The sequence below is a fragment of the Lepidochelys olivacea genome, assembly GCF_965140295.1.
Source record: "Lepidochelys olivacea isolate rLepOli2 genome assembly, chromosome: 10".
In the NCBI taxonomy this organism is placed as follows: Eukaryota; Metazoa; Chordata; order Testudines; family Cheloniidae; genus Lepidochelys; species Lepidochelys olivacea.
The window spans coordinates 8636484-8653658 of NC_140420.1; the positions used below are offsets into that span (position 1 = coordinate 8636484).

Below are 17175 nucleotides of genomic sequence, written 5' to 3' on the forward strand. Positions count from 1 at the left end.
GCCAAATTAATCCGGTGGGACTTCATTGACCTCAGAGAAATTACACCAAAGACAGATAGAACTAACAAATCTAGTTAAAGAGAATCTCAAATCTTGGAAGCTTCACTTACAAATGTATTCGCAGTTACATCTGTGAAGCACACATTTTTCTTGTAGTGACTATATAAAGGGAAGGCCATCTGATTCACAGTTTGGACAAGAAACTTTATGAAATCCGCACAGCTGCATACAATGCACCGAATAAGAGGCATGAGCATTGAAATATTCACGTGATAATTATGAATTATGGTTTTTTAATTTGTAATTTGAGGGTAGAACGGATGGTGCCAATGTCTACTAAAGCTATCTGTGCTGGTAAATGAATGCACTATAATAAAATTCATTTTCTGTGATGGGATTTATCTCTACTGAAATGCATTGGAAGGAAATCAGACTTCAGGAAATGTTAACTGTTCCACTGTATATTTCTCTCTCCAGATTCTAATGTGGATTATCATGTTGTTATACAAGATCAGGGTACTACTATTCACATCCACAGCTCTTGAAACTATTGATATAGACAATTTTCAGTTTTAGGGTGAATTACTTACATTTGTTGTAAGTGAAATGAAATTTGTGGTAATTAGTAGGCTCCACTGTAATAAATGGTAATTTAAACCACCAAAATACATCAATTGCTGGAGCAATAAGCGGGAGCAAATCGGGGCTTCTACCACCTCCACCCCACCCAGGATATGGACTTAGGCACCTGCAACCCACCCTTTGGGGAAAAGAGAGAGAGAGCACACGCGCGCGCACAAGCATGCCACATGGGACACACACTCCTAGCTCCTCTCAGGGATATGCCAGAACTGGCAAGGAGAAAGACATTTTAGGGGACATCTTCACAGATCTAGAAATCTCCCACTCAGACAGAATGCTTATTTCAGTTCAGTTAAAATAAAAGAATGATCACTGAAGAGGACACCTAGGGGATGGCAACTGAATGTATGTCAGGTAGGTTATACGTAAAAGTATGCTTTAACAAAGGAAGGGAAATTTGCATTTTAGAAATTAAGATGCCCAGAGGGAACATTAAAATCCTCCTATTGACTTATGTTTGATCTGAAATAAAATAAATAAAGCATGGTCAAGAAAGACTAAACCTACCAACCTCATCACTTTGTAGGTTTTATCCCTCTGCCCCACTCCTCCCCTGGACATGTACACTGAGTGACTGAAAAATTAAGATTGTTCACCTGTAACTGGAGCTCTTAGAGATGGACTCTACCCATGAGTGAGCGCGAATGTGATGCATAGGCATTACAGTTCTGACGGTGGAACAATTCATTGCTGTGCCCATTGGGGCACTCAGACCCTTTTGACCCTCCCTCACCATTCGGAGTGCCAGGCTCTAGTGGGGGCATGGTGGTCCAGCAGCCTCAGTCCCTTCACTGCCTTATAAGTAAGGCTGCGAGTCTGCCATGGAGGTAACAGATTCCATGACTTTCCATGACCTCTGTGGTGGCTGGTGCTGGCCCAGGAGTTGCCCGCAGCTGTTTGGGTGTGTGGGAGGGGCTCAGGGATAGGGGCAGAGGTTTGGGGGGGCACTTACCTGGGGTGGGGTAGCCCCCTGCAGCTCCTGGAGGCGGAGGGGTCTCCGCACCACAGACTGGTGGCACCCACAGACCCCGCCCCTGCAGCTCCCATTGGCTGCGGTTCCCAGCCAATGGGAGCTGAGGCAGCAGGCACTTGTGGTGGGAGCAGCAGAGGAGCCTCTGCCTCAGAGCTGGAGGGATGTGGAGCCAACTTCCCCATCCCCAGTACCAGCAGGGGTCCCAGGGCACACGCCTGGCCTGCCCCACATTCGCTATTTTTACTAAAAATACCTGTGACTAAAATGTAGCCTTACTTATACAGTCACAGATTATAAACGGGACTTGAGGAGAAAGTGAATGAGGAGTGTGAATGTGCAAAGTCCATCTTGAAAAACTGTAGTTACAGGCAAGTAACCTTAGTTTCTTCGAGTGGCCTCTGCATATTCCCATTCAAGGGGTAGTTTGATAAACAGTACGGCCATCTGAGGAAGGTAGGACGTGGAGTCCTAATTGGACAGTGACCAAAATACTGCTCTACCAAAGTAAGCATCTGGTCAAGATGGTAGTACTCTTTTGTAAATTGCGTGACTAGAACTCCAAGCAATAGATATACAAATTTCTACAATCCGAATATGTTTGAGGCATGCCAAGGAGGCCACCTTTGCTCTTGTGGAAAGTTATCTAACCCCTAGTGGGAGACGGACAGAGGCCGATTTGCAGCTCGTGTCGATACATAATCCAATTCATATAGTTTGAAGTAATTTCCTGTCTTTTGTTATTTAATATATGAAATTAAAATAGTGATTTTCTACATAAACAGAACCCAAGATTTTAGAAAGCAAAAGCCCTTCTTACGTCTAACATGTGAAGCTTTGTTTGGCCTGAATGAGCATGGCGTCCTGGAAAAGAATACTGGCGGATTAATGGATTGAGATAGGTATCAATTACCACCTTGGAGCAGGGGAGAGGAGAGAACTAGGGAGAGCCACTTTGTCATTGTGGAAAACTGAAAGATCATCAGCCATCAGGGCTTCCAGTTCTCTTACTCTTATGGCAAATGTGATGGCTATAACGAATAGGTGAAACAGCAAACAGGCAGAGGCTCAAAGGGAGGCTTCCTAAACTGACTAAAGTTTCTTGATGGAGTTAGATCTTTGATTGGTGGACAGATGTTCACTAGACTTTCGTAAGTCCCTTTACTGTGTCCAAGTCCTATTTTCAGTTACTATGCAGTAAGATGAAATGGCTGCTAAATTGACTCAGCTGAAAAAGAGATTAGAAAGCTACAGGTGAAGTATTCAAGTACAGACTGATGTGATGGGGTGATGTGTCCCCTTGAGGGTAGTGGTGCCTAGGTCAGCCCATTCCAGCTATGTGACACTGCCTCTTTAAGATTCTGGGGAGGAGGAGTGGGGGTCTTACCTTCAAAGACCAGTGGAAGATTGGGAAAGAACAAAACAATCCTAAGAATAAGTAGTTTTTGGGAGGAACCCCATTACTGTCTCTTTAAGAGTCTGAGCTCAAAAGCCTTGAAAAGTGGGCAGGGCAAGGCAAGGCTCCCTCTTCCCCCAGCCAATTGAGACATGCTTCAGGAAGGGAACTAGCATATATGCTGCCTCCTCCCTCATCACAGGACAGACATCAACAGAAGGCTGGCCTGCTGAACCCTGCAGGAAAAAGATCCATCTAAAGGTGAAGCTGGCTAAGGACCGAGAGCTGGCCTTAACCACAGCCCCAGCTTCATGGAGGAGAGCTGGGACAGGGGGACAACTCCTGCCCTAAGAAGCATACTACCTGCCTGAACCATGTTTTTAGCTCCAGGAGGAGGGCTGAAGGGAACTCCTGTCTGAAGAAGGCAGCTATCGACAGTCTTAAAGTGAGAGAAAGAGGGACTGTTGCGCAGCAGTGGACTGTATTTCAGAGGGATTGGGAGCGCCTCCATAATGAGCTAAGCAGCAGTGAAGAACCACAAATCCAAGGTGGGGACGGTGGAGTCCACAAACCTGGTAAAGATGCTGATGAGCAGGGCAAAGGTAAGGGTAGCACAGGGAAGTGGCGAAGGGGTTGAATGAACATTCCTCAGGCTTCCTAAAACAGGATCCCTGGGTTGGAAACAAAAGAAAGCAGAGCCTGGGTTCCCGAACCTATTCCCCAGTCCAGGAGTAGAAATACAGGGGTCAGGAGTGGAAGTACAAGAATTGAGTCCCAGATGGAGGCCAGGGATCGGTGTTAGAGGCCACTAGACTTTGGGTTTTCTTCTTTTTGGACTTTTCTGCTAACCCTGAAAGGTGAATGGACTGGGGGGTAACTTGGCCGGAAGGCCAGACCACAGAAGCAGCTGACTTTTGGGGAACCTGGATAAGGGGGCGTTAGAGTGAAAACCCCTGCAACCTCACATCCTAGCATGAGGGGGCACTCTGGGGATGACTGCCCACCATAACTGGAGTGGAGCTGAAGTTGACGCTATGTTATTACATGCCCAAACTTAAAACCTTTTCCACTTGAGGTGAGCTTACTTGCAAGTGGATTGTTTCATGGAATTTATCAAGACATCTGGCACTTCGTGAACAGGATCTCTTTAGATCTCAGTCATATGGCTCACACTGTCAAGTGCAATGACAGTCCAGGGTATAAATCCAGCAGTTCTGTGGTCAAAAGGTGAGAGAGGAGGGTCTGGAAACCATTGCCCTAACATGGGCAAGAGCAGTCAGTTACTTTGGCTTGCTTTAACCTTTATTATTCTTTAGAGGAGAGAACAGGGAAAGGGCACCAGGAAGACCTATTCTTAGTCAAGTATGAATGCATCCAAAATGGACTGTCTTCTTCTGCTCTTGAGCACAACCTAGGGTACTTGACATTGTGTCTTGCTGCGAACAAATTTCCAGATATACCTGCTGTCTGGAGTGCTCATCTGTCGCTGTCTTTAGAGACCATCTGAGCAATTCTTTTGTCCTCGTTCAGTTGATCTGCCACGTTGTCATCTTTGCCTATTAAATTCAGGGCAATGGGGTAAGTGTGATTGAGACCAGTCCCACAGCTTCCTCCAATAGCTGATTGGAATTAAATCCTCTTTTCTTGTTCACATACTATTGTGTTGTCCATAACACTTACTCACCTACAGGACAAGGTAGTCTAAGAAATTACTTGACATCCAGCAAATTGCCGTCAAGTCTACTATGTTGATATATAGCTTCTCTAAGTGGTTCCAGTGACTGAACTGTTAGATGTCTGAAGTGGGCTGCCCACCCCAAGTTGCAAGCATCGAAGATAACTGCTGATGGAGCTGGTGGATTGGAGGCTTTCCTTTTCAGGACACTGAAACTGTGTCCATCTTGACAGACAGAAGCCCTTCTCTTGGGAAAATCCATTTCAAGAACTTGTTAAATAATGCTTGCTGGACAATGTTGTACAGTTCTCACGCTGAGTACTCCTGAGGAGGGTGCATCTGTAGCTCAGGCCACAAGGCCCCATCAGTCTCAGGAAGAGTACTGTCAGGTTGACGTTCTCTTGTTATCTCATCATAATTGATACACTTCTCAGAAATTGTTCCTCTGGAAGGAAGGCTCTTCCTGCTTGAGAGTCCAGAATTGTCCAAGAGGGAATTCTTTATGTAGGAAGTGACTTTTTTCAATGTATTCTGAGTCCCAGCTCTCGAACAGGGAACATGTAAGTCACCCTTGGACAGACTTTTTTGTGGGGCTCTCTTTACAGTTCAGTTATCTAAATAAGGTATGTATATCCCATGCCATTTTAGATGCATGGACACCACCACTAGGCACTTTGTAAATACCCAAAGGGCACCAGAAAGGCTAAAGGACCCTGTATGACAACGGTTGCCAACTCCCACACGCCCACCCCACCCCCAATACAGAATCCAAAGTATTTCCGATATGAAGGCCTGATAGCTATCTGGAAATACATATCCTGTAAATCAAGAGAAGTGAACCAATCTTGGGTGGAGGGAGGAAACATGAACTTTCTGAAAGAGTTTCACTTTCTTGGGTCTAAGATGGTATCGAAGTCTCCCTTCTTCTTTGTAATCAAAGTATCTAGAATAGAATCCCCTTGGAACTTTCTCTGTGGCTCCTGCTTCCAAGAGTGGACAAAGCTCTATTCTTAGGAGGTTCTCAGGACAGAGGTCCCTGAATAGGGAGGGGAAATGGGTGGTGTCAGATTGTATGGAATAAACTCTCTGTACTGTTTCTAGGATCCATTTGTTTGTGATGGCGGTACTCCAGTTGTGGAGAGAGAGAAAATTGGGGGGGGGGGATAAATGGCTTAAATAGCTCTTTCTCCTCTACCGCAGCTGAGCAGGAGGTTGCTGGTGTTGATATTGACACAACAGGGGCACCAACCTTCTCCTTGAGGGTTGATAAATTCCTAGCAACCTACCTGTTGATCTAGTGTCCTCCTTCTCTAGGATTTCATCCATCCTTACCCTTAAACTGTAACCTTCACATTTGCTCTAGTCTCAGGAGAAAGACCAGACACTAAGCCATATATGTCATCTTAGTGATGACTGAAGCTTCTGTTCTTGTAGTATTTAATGAACCAAATGAGGTTCTTAGTGTTCATCTACTAGTAGTCCTTCTGCTACTAAGGCCCTAGCCAGTTTCCTTTGCTCTTCAGGAAGGTCCTTACACAAAGTGGTTTTCTCCTAGAGACGACACTAATACCGAGATATTACAGCCTGGTAATTTCAAAACACCCATGTCTAGGGCAGAGAGTCTCAAAATGTGGTCTGTGGACCACCAGTGGTCAACAAGCTCCATCCAGGTGGCCCGCAGACAGTTTCCTCTAAGGTTCGCACCTGGGCAGCTGCACACAAGAGAATGAAGGGCCACCCACAAAAATCAGTGGAACTGCACAGGTGTGGCTCTACTAATTAAGTGCCTGGACCCTGGAGAAGATGTACATGTAAGGTGAGGTGGTTACAGGAGGAGGGGGGAAGTAGGGGGCAGTGGGGTGAGAAGAGAGGGTGGGGGAATTTGGGATGTGCAGGGCTGCAGCTGCTGGGGAGAGACCCCGCTCCTTCCCAGCCCCAGCTCGGGAGCTGCCGCAGCAGAGGAAAGAGGGCACATCCATCGCATTAGAAAGGTAAGACTACCGATGAAGTGAGCTGTAGCTCACGAAAGAGACTAACCAATTTATTTGAGCATAAGCTAAGGTGCCACAAGTCCTCCTTTTCTTTTTGCGAATACAGACTAACACGGCTGCTACTCTGAAACCTAAAATAGGAGTTGTGTGCTTTTATTTGTAGAACAAAAGTATTTTTTTTTAAATATAGCACTTTTATCCAAAGCGCTTTACAATAGACGGTACAAACAACATTTGGAAAGATAATTAAGCGGTCCGTCGAGACCCTCAGCAATTTTCAAGTGGTCCACGAAGAAAAAAAGTTTGAGAACCACTGGTCTAGGGAGGCAGAGGAGAATCTTCGCTCAGGGTGTACACATCTTTGACCTCCCTGTCAGACTGTGCAAAATGCACTTGGCCTTTTGTCCTCTGAACTGCTGCAACCACCAGAGAGTTGAAAGTGGGCATGCAGGGGAAATCCCTCATATGTAACCGTTAAAGCTTGTTGTATCTTCTTTAAAATGGTCTGGTTAGACTTGGCTGCTTTCAACAACTCTTCTAAAACAGAGATCGTACAGCGATCTTGCTGTTAGAAGGGGACCCCAGTGTATCAAACACCAGATTAGCTATCTCCTGACATAGATAGGATTTTTCATGAAATGGTAGTCAAAACATCTTCCACTTTAAAATGAATGGCATCTTCAGAAGAGGAAGATGCGGTTGCAACTCCTACATTAGAAGACCTCTGAACATTAGGCTCCAGATCAGTGTCCTGGTATTCAATAGCTCCCATCAGCTCTTCCTATGAGTGCTTTATACTCTGGTGATGTAGACAGAACTGGGAGCACTGTATCCAGTGTCTGAGGCTTCCCCCGACTTCTAGGAAGGGATAGATCCCTGTAAGGATGAGTTTGTTCCGTGTCCACATAACATCTAGACAGGGGACAATAAGGCCATCTGGCTGAGGGAGGGAAGTTGACAAATATGCCAGGTTCCTTATCTTAGTACCGAACAAGCTAAGGTTATTGTCTGTTTATATGAACAGTGTGTAGCATCTGTGTAGTGCTTGCTCGGTTTCCCACTCTTTACAAGTGATGGGAACAGAAGTTGTAAATTAACCCGTCACCATTAGATTTAATACCAGATTGTGGATCTACTCTCAGATCTGAAGCAGTAAGTAAGGGGAAAGCTAGTGGCTTTGTCTTCCCCTTTATGTTTTAAGAATGCCAAACTTCCTGGTGAGCCTGTAGGAGTTCTAAGGAAACAGAGTGAAAGGTCTGGGGAAATCTGAATCTGCTCCACGATCTTGTGTCTTTCCACCCTTGAGGAAGCTAGAGCTGTAAGCGGCCCTGCGGCTTTTCTTTTATTCCCTTTAACTCTCTGACCATGGGATGTATGGATCTGCATAACCTCCATCTCAGATTCTAAGTGCCAATGTGAGTGATGTACCTGGACAAATATTGTTAGATACCAATGGCACTGTATCAGAACCAACACCCACAGCCATTTTGCTGTCACATTAGGGGAATGACCCTTCTTTAAGTATTTGCCCTGTGCCATAACCTTTAGCCTAGGTTCCGAGGGTATCTTTGGAACTGACCTCAAGGGATCTGACAGAAACCCAGAACTGTGCTTGGCCCTGCTAATAGGAGCAGTATTTTGTATCATACTCTTACCTGGAATGGGAGGAGTCTGATCCCAAACGGTGCTCCCATTAGGAATGGCTCTGCTAACAGAGGCAGACACCTGTAGGGATCTACTGTATCTGGAACTAGGATCTGATGGCTCAGGAACCCCTAATACTGGAGGTTTTGCATTCACTTCAGGAGGAGAGGATGGAAATTTTAGAGCGATCTTGGGGTTTTTATTCCTTGAGGGGCTAGGGTACAATCCAAACCTCAGTCTGACTCTTGGATCCACTGGTTACAGAACTGGAGCTTTGGCCTCCTGAAGTAGTAAGGCTTGGAGCCTGTTCTGATGCTTCTCATGAGCTCTTGGGGAGAAAGTGCCTCATTCTCTCTTTTACAGTGCACAGTGAGTCCCTTCCCCAAGCAAGCTAGACACCTCATATGGGCATTCAATGCAGGAAATATAGCAGGATAATGCACCTACCTTGAATCCTGGCCTCTTTTCCTTTGGATCAGCCATAGCATGGGTGGGGGAGGAGGAAGAGAGGAGGAACTGCAGAGGAGCCAACCCATTGGAGCAGGAGCAGCCAAAGAAGGGACTGCTGCACTGGGATGAGGGGGATAAAACGGGGCCCAGCTTGGGCCAATCCCCCCCCAGACACACACACAGAAACAATCTGGAGGCACTACGACCTGTCCTGCCTCCACCATGCAGCTTTGGGTGGAAACCTGCAGAGAGGAAGCCAGTCCCAGATACTCCAGCCAGCAGAAGCAGCCAGACCAGGGACTTTCAGACATTCAGAGAGCTTTCTACAGTTGAGTGGACTTCCTCTGCCCAGCACTGATTACTCCAACCTTCCCCTTCCCTACCTATCCCGTCCTCCTCACATACATTCTGATCTCTCTCCAGCTAGTTTATCCTGTCTTAAGTAAATTTAGCCCCCAAAATCATGGCACTCACATTATATTTGCTTCTATGGTATTAACATGATGTTTGCTTCCATCACATAGGTATAACACAGTGAACAAAGACTACGATTTTGTCAGGGACACATGACTTCAGCCCCAGCAGCTGGAAGCTGCAGGGTCCCACCGCCTTCCACAGTGGCGGGGAGCTGTGAGTTACCCCCACGGTCTGAGGCAGTAGTCCCCCAAGCTCCAAGCTGCCATGGGCAACAGGGGTACCCCACAGCTCCGTGGCCGCCACAGCGAGGTAGGGGGACCACCCTGCAGTTCTGAGGCCCCACTTGTGGTATGGGCCCTGAAGCCCCCACCCACCACACAGCTGCCCAGCCCCTTCCCATTTTATCATGGATATTTTTTGTAAAAGTCAGGGACAGGTCAAAGGCTTCCATGAATTTTTCTTTATTGCCCACGACTTGTCCAAGACTTTCACTAAAAATATCCATGACAAAATCTGAGCCTTAGTTATACCCCTTCCCCCACAGTGTGCCTATGTCTATCTAGTGTGTAAGCTCTTCCATTTACTACTCTGTTTCTACAATGCCTAGCACAATGATGCCCCACTCTGGGTTAGCCCCCCAAGAACTACTGTAATAAACTTAAATAAATCATGTTTAAGATAAAATTTCTTACAATAATCCTAAAACTTCCATGGAGCTGAGTCTTCAGAGAGGTTCCTGGTCCATCTGCTGCTGTATCTGGAAAGAACTGAGATGGCTAGAACACGCATTCCCATAGCGCCTCTCTCTCTCAAAGTGTTCAGGAACGGTGAAGGGAGGAGCAGTGAGTGTGCTACTCAACACCGCATCATCAGAACCACACTGCCAAAGCATGCCATGAGCGGGAATGTGCACAAGCCACTCAAAGAGCAAGGATTTAATAGAAATTGAGTTGAATTGTGAACTAAAGTATCTGCTACTTTTATCTGTCAGTACATGCACAATAATTGGTTCCCTGCTCTAAGGTTATGGTTAGGGAATGGTGGGCAAACTACAGACTGGGGGCCACATCTGGCCCGCCAGACATTTTAATCCGGCCCTCGAGCTCCAGCTGGGGAGCAGGGTCTGCCCTGCTCTGTGTGTGCCGTGGCCAGGAACTGTGGCCAATGGGAGCTGCAGGGGCGGCGCCTGCGGACAGAGCCACCTGGCCTCGCCTCCATGTAGGAGGCGGAGGGGGGACATGCCATTGCTTCTGTGAGTTGCTTGAAGTAAGCACTGCCTGGAGCCTGCACCCCTGCCCCCCGACCTCCTGCCCTCCGAAGTCCTCAGTCCCAGCCCAGAGCACCCTCCTGCACCCCCAATCCTTCATCCCCAGCCCCAACCCAGAGCCTGCACCCCCAGCCAGAGCCCTCACCCCCTCCCGCACACCAACCCGCAATTTCGTGAACATTCATGGCCCACCATACAATTTCCATATCCAGATGTGACCCTGGGGCCAAAAAGTTTGCCCATCTTTGCCTTAGAGAGGGAAAAAAGTCAATGCAGTCTTAAATACACAGGAATTAATACTCTGGGAGAGTAAAGAGAAATTATCTGAATTAGAGATATAGGGCCTGGAAACCTTTGCCAGGTGGGACGTATGTGAAAAGGACACCTTTCACAGGAGGATGCACTTAGAATGTTTCTTCTTGTTTGAGAGCTTATATTAGTTCTTCCAGTATTCCCCTCTTACATGTACAGGAAAGATCTCTCAAACCAAATGCTTTCAAAACAGGCAGAAACATTTTATATGCACTCACTGTCCACAACAGTGCCTGGCCCCTGACTGCCAGTGATGCTTTGATTGATCAGCGTAAGCGTGAAACAATCATGCATTAGAGAACAAATAGGACCCTAAGTACAACATGACTGTGGCAAAACAAACGACTACAAGCTTAATTTTTATTATTCAGTATTTGCCTAAAGAATAGAGGTAGTCTGAGCCTTGCATGATGGGGTGGGGGGAAGAATATTTACCTGCAAGATCCAGCAGTCTTGCCCAACCAGAGCTGGGGTCCAGCTGTTCCTTGAGTTCAGAAGGCCCCTACTTAGCACACTAACTGCTCAAACCACAAACATCCAAGCATATGATTATGATGAACTGACTGCGGGCCTCCACCATAGACACTGAATTTAAAGCTCCAAGAAACATTACCGAAGTTTAAACTTATGTTTCATCATTTAGGCATTTCACTTTTATGTATTTGAGACTAGACAAATAATGGATTGGTCTGTTCACTTTTGTTTCTAGTCAGTTATTTTGTTTTTCATTCACTAACACAAAGTTAGATTTGGGGAGCAGATAACAGATCATGTCCTTTTAAAGGACCTATGTAGAGTCCCATTTAATTGTAAATATGACCATTTCCAGGTCTAAATATATTGGTGAAAATCCAGGCCTCACTGACTTGAACAGGGCCAGAATTTCACCCACTGTCACTGTGAGTGAAAAGTCACTTGGTCACATATTTGTTTATGATCTAACAATGGTTTGACAGAAGCTTGTACACCTTTCAGCATAAATTAATCTGCTATTTTTTCATCCGCAGAGCCCTAGCTCAAGTCTGATTTTCAAGACATCTTAAATTACTCTCTCATTCCTCATCAAGATCCTGTTTGAAGACAAGTGTAAAGACCTAGTTCACATGTTCAATCCCACTCACCACAACTTCAAAAAGATATTTTTCTCTGGATTTTCTCCCCACCTTTTATTTGTATTCTTCAAACCCCCGACAGCCAGGTCTGGTCTCCAGTGGAGTTTAGCCATCAGCATAGCTAAACTGATGCATCTGCACCAATGCAAACCCTTAACTCAGAAATGGTACACTGGTGTAAACTGTGATTTGCACCAATTCATCTGCCCCAGAGCAATCTTACACCAATGTACCCTGTCTACACTAGTGGTTTGCCCGGGTGCAAATGCATCAGTTAGCTATGCTAGTGGCTAAAAAAACCACAGTGTAAATAAAAGCCACAAAAATATTTGAGGAGTCTGTATACAAGACGCCCTACACAAAACCTGATCAGTTTTAACTGTATGTGTTATAGCCATTGCTTGTTTCTGATTAAAAACATAACCAGGAAATACACTCAGATTCTTTAGAAAGCTACCTCTTTAAAATTCTAGCTGTTCTACTTAATATTCTGTAAATTTAGAGTGTATTGGATTAAGAGTTTAAGACCATATAAGCGTATTTGTAAAAAAAATTAGAGTAAAGACTGGAAACAAATGGCAAAAAGCAAGCAGTGTTGAAATGGTCTTTTAAAACATAATGCAGCAAGCAGTATAAGTAACCTAGTAAAACAGCAGAAATGGACAGTTTCTGCCCCCTGTAGTTTCTACTGCTATCTGGATTTTTAAGACTCAACACTCAAAAAGTAAAGGTAGTGTCCGAGAAATCTAAAGAATGACAGACTGGACTCACTGGATAACCAACTGTGCAAGACAGTTTTCATGGTAGGTTCTTATGACCAAGAGAAGGTTTATTCAATGAATCTTCATATACAACTGTAATTTTGCATGATTTCTACAGCAATAAACAAGATTTTATGATTGTTTTCTCAAATTACGTCACTGAGTTATCAGCAGAAAAAAAAAAATCAAAGGTCCCGTTTTTCTGAAGTCATTTTTCTATCCACTTCTACATATTGATCAGGATTCAGAACAAGAACTCTCATCCATGGAGGAGCACATTCTTAATATCAAAGCTATACCACATTCATAGTAGCATACCACAGACGAATATGGAATTATTTTCCAATTGCTAGAATACTCATTCAAAATTAGTTTAATTATTCTTAAAAGTAATTTCTAGGTGAAGAGGCAGGAAGTATTCATGTTATTAATCAAAACAAATCAACACTCTAGCAGTAAGACTCACTATCTGATAGCGGTCAGCCTTCCTACCTCACATTTGCCTTTTGTCTTTCACAGTATACTAGACATAACTAACCACCATGAATGTATGTTTTCATTTAAGCCATTATATCCCATATAACAAGTCATGTTTTGGTCTACTTTCCTCCCTTTAACACAAAATTATTACGGGGTATGAAAAAGTTTGTTACTGAAGCATTAGGCTACATTCAATGACAAGAGGAGCATAAATATTCAAATATGCCAGTAGCTAGATTTAATAATGCTTGAACATGAAATGACTAAATAGTTTTACTAAATATATAAGTGTGGTTAAGTGTCCCATTTGCTGCCCCTTTAAAAAAAAAAGATCTTATAAGTTGGATAGCACACAAGTTGCACAGTCCTTTTATCAGCCCTTTTAATATATCTAATTTCTGAATGCTGTCTTTCATTCTATAACTAGCTCTATTTTTATGAGTGATTTGACCAATCGAATGAAAAGAAGTTATGATCACAAGACAGGTAATTGCTTCAATATTAGGCCCTATCCTTGCTGCCTTGAAGAACAAGCTTTACTCCTTGAGTTGCTGTTGCAGTCTCCTTTTCGGTCATTAACATGATCACTGAAAAGAAATCTGCAAAGTCACTTTGAAGTAAGAACTAGTTAACTCCAAGGAAGAGAATTTGTGAACAGTTAACAGACCAACCTTGCAGAAACAGGTCTGTGTACATGACTGATATTTTAAAAATCAGTCAAGTAGTAACTGACTTGTTTTACACAAATGTTCTGGCCATCAGTCTTCTCCAATATATTCATTATGCTATTTGTTCAGTACATTCTCTATACATTTGCAAGAGCAAAGTACCCTCACTCTTACTGTGTATAAAATACTGATTAAATTCTTTCCCCCCTCCCCCCACCTTCTCCTCACACCAAACTGGGAATCTCTTTCTGATTCTGTTATCAGTGGATGCATTAGATCATAAAAAAGTCATTCCACAGACATAAAAATCTGCAAACGTATTTCCAGTCATTGTGTCTTTAAGCCTTTTCTAAGTACACATTATGTGCAAGCGTGATTTGCAAGCGCCTCTCTCCTTTCCCACTACTCCATAAATTAGATGCAGGACAAGCCTCAGTCTCTGTATCCCATGCTTCCCAAACGCTGGCCTCTATCCGCTTAAGTGCCTATGCAGTAGCTACATTTAATAATTTACCAGTGGGTGACACACTGAATTAAAGATCCACTTCTCCCTCTCGGCTTCCTTATCCCAGCCTGTCACTTACTGTACAAGACCCTGATCGGAAGCCGCCTATTGACTGCAGGAGGCTGCCTCCCAGCGCTCGGCTGCAGGCCGGCCATGCCCATCTGCCCCGGGAGCTCTCCCTCCCCCGCAGAAAAGCAATGCGGTTGCCTGATTCCGGGAAACCCTCACTCCCCCCAGCACCTGGGAGGCGGAGGCGGCGGCGGCGCTCGGCCCAGCCCAGCCTCCCACCCCTGGATGGGAGAGGAAAGCCCTTGCGGCAGCCTCCGCCACCGGCCCAGCCCCTCCGCCCAGGGCAGGTGTCGGAGGGGATCCCCTGCGTCCCCTCCCGTGCTCCCTGGGGGGGCTGAACGGCGCTTCCCCCGCGATTGTCCCTTCACCACCTCGCCCCGCGGCGGGGCTGGGCAGCCCCTTCCCCGCTCCAGGAGGCCGGAGACGATGCCGCCCCCCCCCCGGCCCGGGTGCGGGTCAGGCAGGGGCGGAGCCGCCCCCCCCGGGATCGGGGCCCGCTGGGTTGGGCGGGGCGGGGTGTGGCCCCGCGCGGGCTGAGGCGGAGGGACGCGCGCCGCTCCCCCCCCCCCAGCCCCGGTACCTTGCGCTTCCTGGTCTCGGCCGAGCCGCTCCACACGAAGCACTGGTAGATCGCCCGCAGGTTCTGCTTCCAGTTCTCCACCTTGAAGCCGGTCACATGGCAGCACCCGGCGGCCGGCGGACTCATGTCCGACCCCCCCTCATCAATCCGCCCGCCGACGGGCCGGGCCGGCGGGCAGCGAGCCGGCCCCTTCCCCCTCGCAGCCGCACGGACACGGGACGGGGCCGCCGCTCGCGCGCTCGCTCCCCGGCGCCGGCCCCCTCACGCCGCCCGCCGCTGGCTCCGGCGGCGCGGCCTCCCCCGCCCCCGCGAGCTGCAGCGGGGCGCGGGGAGCGGCTCGCCCCGAGGGCCGGGCTCCCCCCCCCCGGCGCCGAACAAAGCGCGGCGGCCGGGCGGCAGCGCACAAAGATGGGGCGCGCGAGGAGGAGGAGGAGGAGGCGGCGGCGGCCGCCGCTGCCGTTAACTCATGGAGGCCGCTGGGAGGCGGTGGGGCTCGGGGAGACGCTGGCGGCGGAGGTGCTGCCGCGAGGGGGAGGGGGGCTCGTCGTCCGCCGCCGCTGCTCCCCCAGCCGGCCGCCTGCTCGGCTTCTGTCTCTTTAAATCGCTCCCCCTCCCCCCGCAGCGCTTAATGGCCCTAGCTGCGAACTCAACCTAGCCCGCCAGGCCCGGAGTGGGACCGACCAACAGGGAAGGGGCAGGGGGCGGTGTTGGCCGGCCCCTCCGCCCCTCCACCATTGGGATGGGAGCCCGGGGAAGGAGCGCGACCGTTGGTCCGACGCCTGTCGCTCCAGGCTTGGGCTACGCCTCCTCCGGCGTCTCATTGGCGCGTCGCCCTATCCAACACGTCCCAGGGGGAAAAGGCGGGCACTGATAAGATGATGGACAACGCAAATACACCAATGAGGAGAGAGAGGCGGGGCCCGTGTTGCAATCAGCGCTGCCAGATTGGCCGCGGAGCGCCCGTGGCGAGGCAGAGGTCTAGAGGGATTGGCTGAACGGAGCTGTCAGGGTGGAGCCGCCCACAGCATCAGGCTGCGTTGCGGGGCAGAGCTGCTGTCATATCCGCTTATCCCTGCAGCTTCTCTGTTACCCCAGTGATTTCCTGAAAGGAAGCAGGGGGAGGGGGGTAGAGGCTGGGCGCTGGAGCTGCTGCCCCCTTTCTCCTGCAGGGCAGGATACGTCCCCACATCTACGCACAGGCCATAGAGCCACTGTGCCCCACCACACCCCCATGGCGCCCACCACAGGCCTACAGCACCGCTCTGCCCCACCACGGGCCCACAATGCCCGCCACAGCCCTGCTCTGCCCCACCACGGGCCCACAACGCCCACCACGGGCCACAGAGCCGCTCTGCCCCACCACGGGCCCACGACGGCCGCCACAGCCCTGCTCTGCCCCACCACAGGGCCACGACACCCACCACAGCCCTGCTCTGCCCCACCACGGGCCCACAACGCCCACCACGGGCCACAGAGCCGCTCTGCCCCACCACGGGCCCACAACGCCCGCCACACCCCTGCTCTGCCCCACCACGGGCCCACAACGCCCACCACGGGCCACAGAGCCGCTCTGCCCCACCACGGGCCCACAATGCCCGCCACACCCCTGCTCTGCCCCACCACGGGCCCACAACGCCCACCACGGGCCACAGAGCTGCTCTGCCCCACCACGGGCCCACGACGGCCGCCACAGCCCTGCTCTGCCCCACCACAGGGCCACGACACCCACCACAGCCCTGCTCTGCCCCACCACAGGCCCACGACGCCCACCACGGGCCAACTTGATGATCACTTTAGATAAGCTATTACCAGCAGGAGAGTGGGGTGGGAGGAGGTATTGTTTCATGGTCTCTGTGTGTATATAATGTCTTCTGCAGTTTCCACAGTATGCATCCGATGAAGTGAGCTGTAGCTCACGAAAGCTCATGCTCAAATAAATTGGTTAGTCTCTAAGGTGCCACAAGTACTCCTTTTCTTTTTGCGAAGACAGACTAACACGGCTGTTACTCTGAAACCTGAAATCAGAGATGCACTGTAGCTTTTTTCACATAAGCTGCAAGTTTATGTACGCATGAGCCTTAGGAATTCAAGTATCTTGATGTTCAGTGGAAACCAAAATGAGCTCAAATATTTTAGAATTTGTGTTTGTTTTCAGCCTTTAAGAACCATTTAATGGAGCCTAATACAATGAGATCTCATCATTTTATGGCACTGATATGCTAAATGCCATACCATG

The 17175-nt window shown here is 48.3% G+C and overlaps 1 protein-coding gene across 2 annotated transcripts in view; it reads right to left on the bottom strand.

The window, feature by feature from the left end:
- The window catches only part of USP22 (ubiquitin specific peptidase 22), a 196300-nt gene extending 181100 nt beyond the window's left edge, over positions 1 to 15200 (bottom strand). For both annotated transcript variants that reach the window (XM_084641403.1, XM_084641402.1), the window contains exon 1: positions 14940 to 15200. In XM_084641403.1, coding sequence (XP_084497529.1) covers positions 14940 to 15065 — 126 coding nt within the window. In that variant the 5' untranslated portion in view covers positions 15066 to 15200. The remainder of the gene's footprint in view (positions 1 to 14939) is intronic.
- Between the last annotated feature and the right edge of the window lie 1975 nt (positions 15201 to 17175).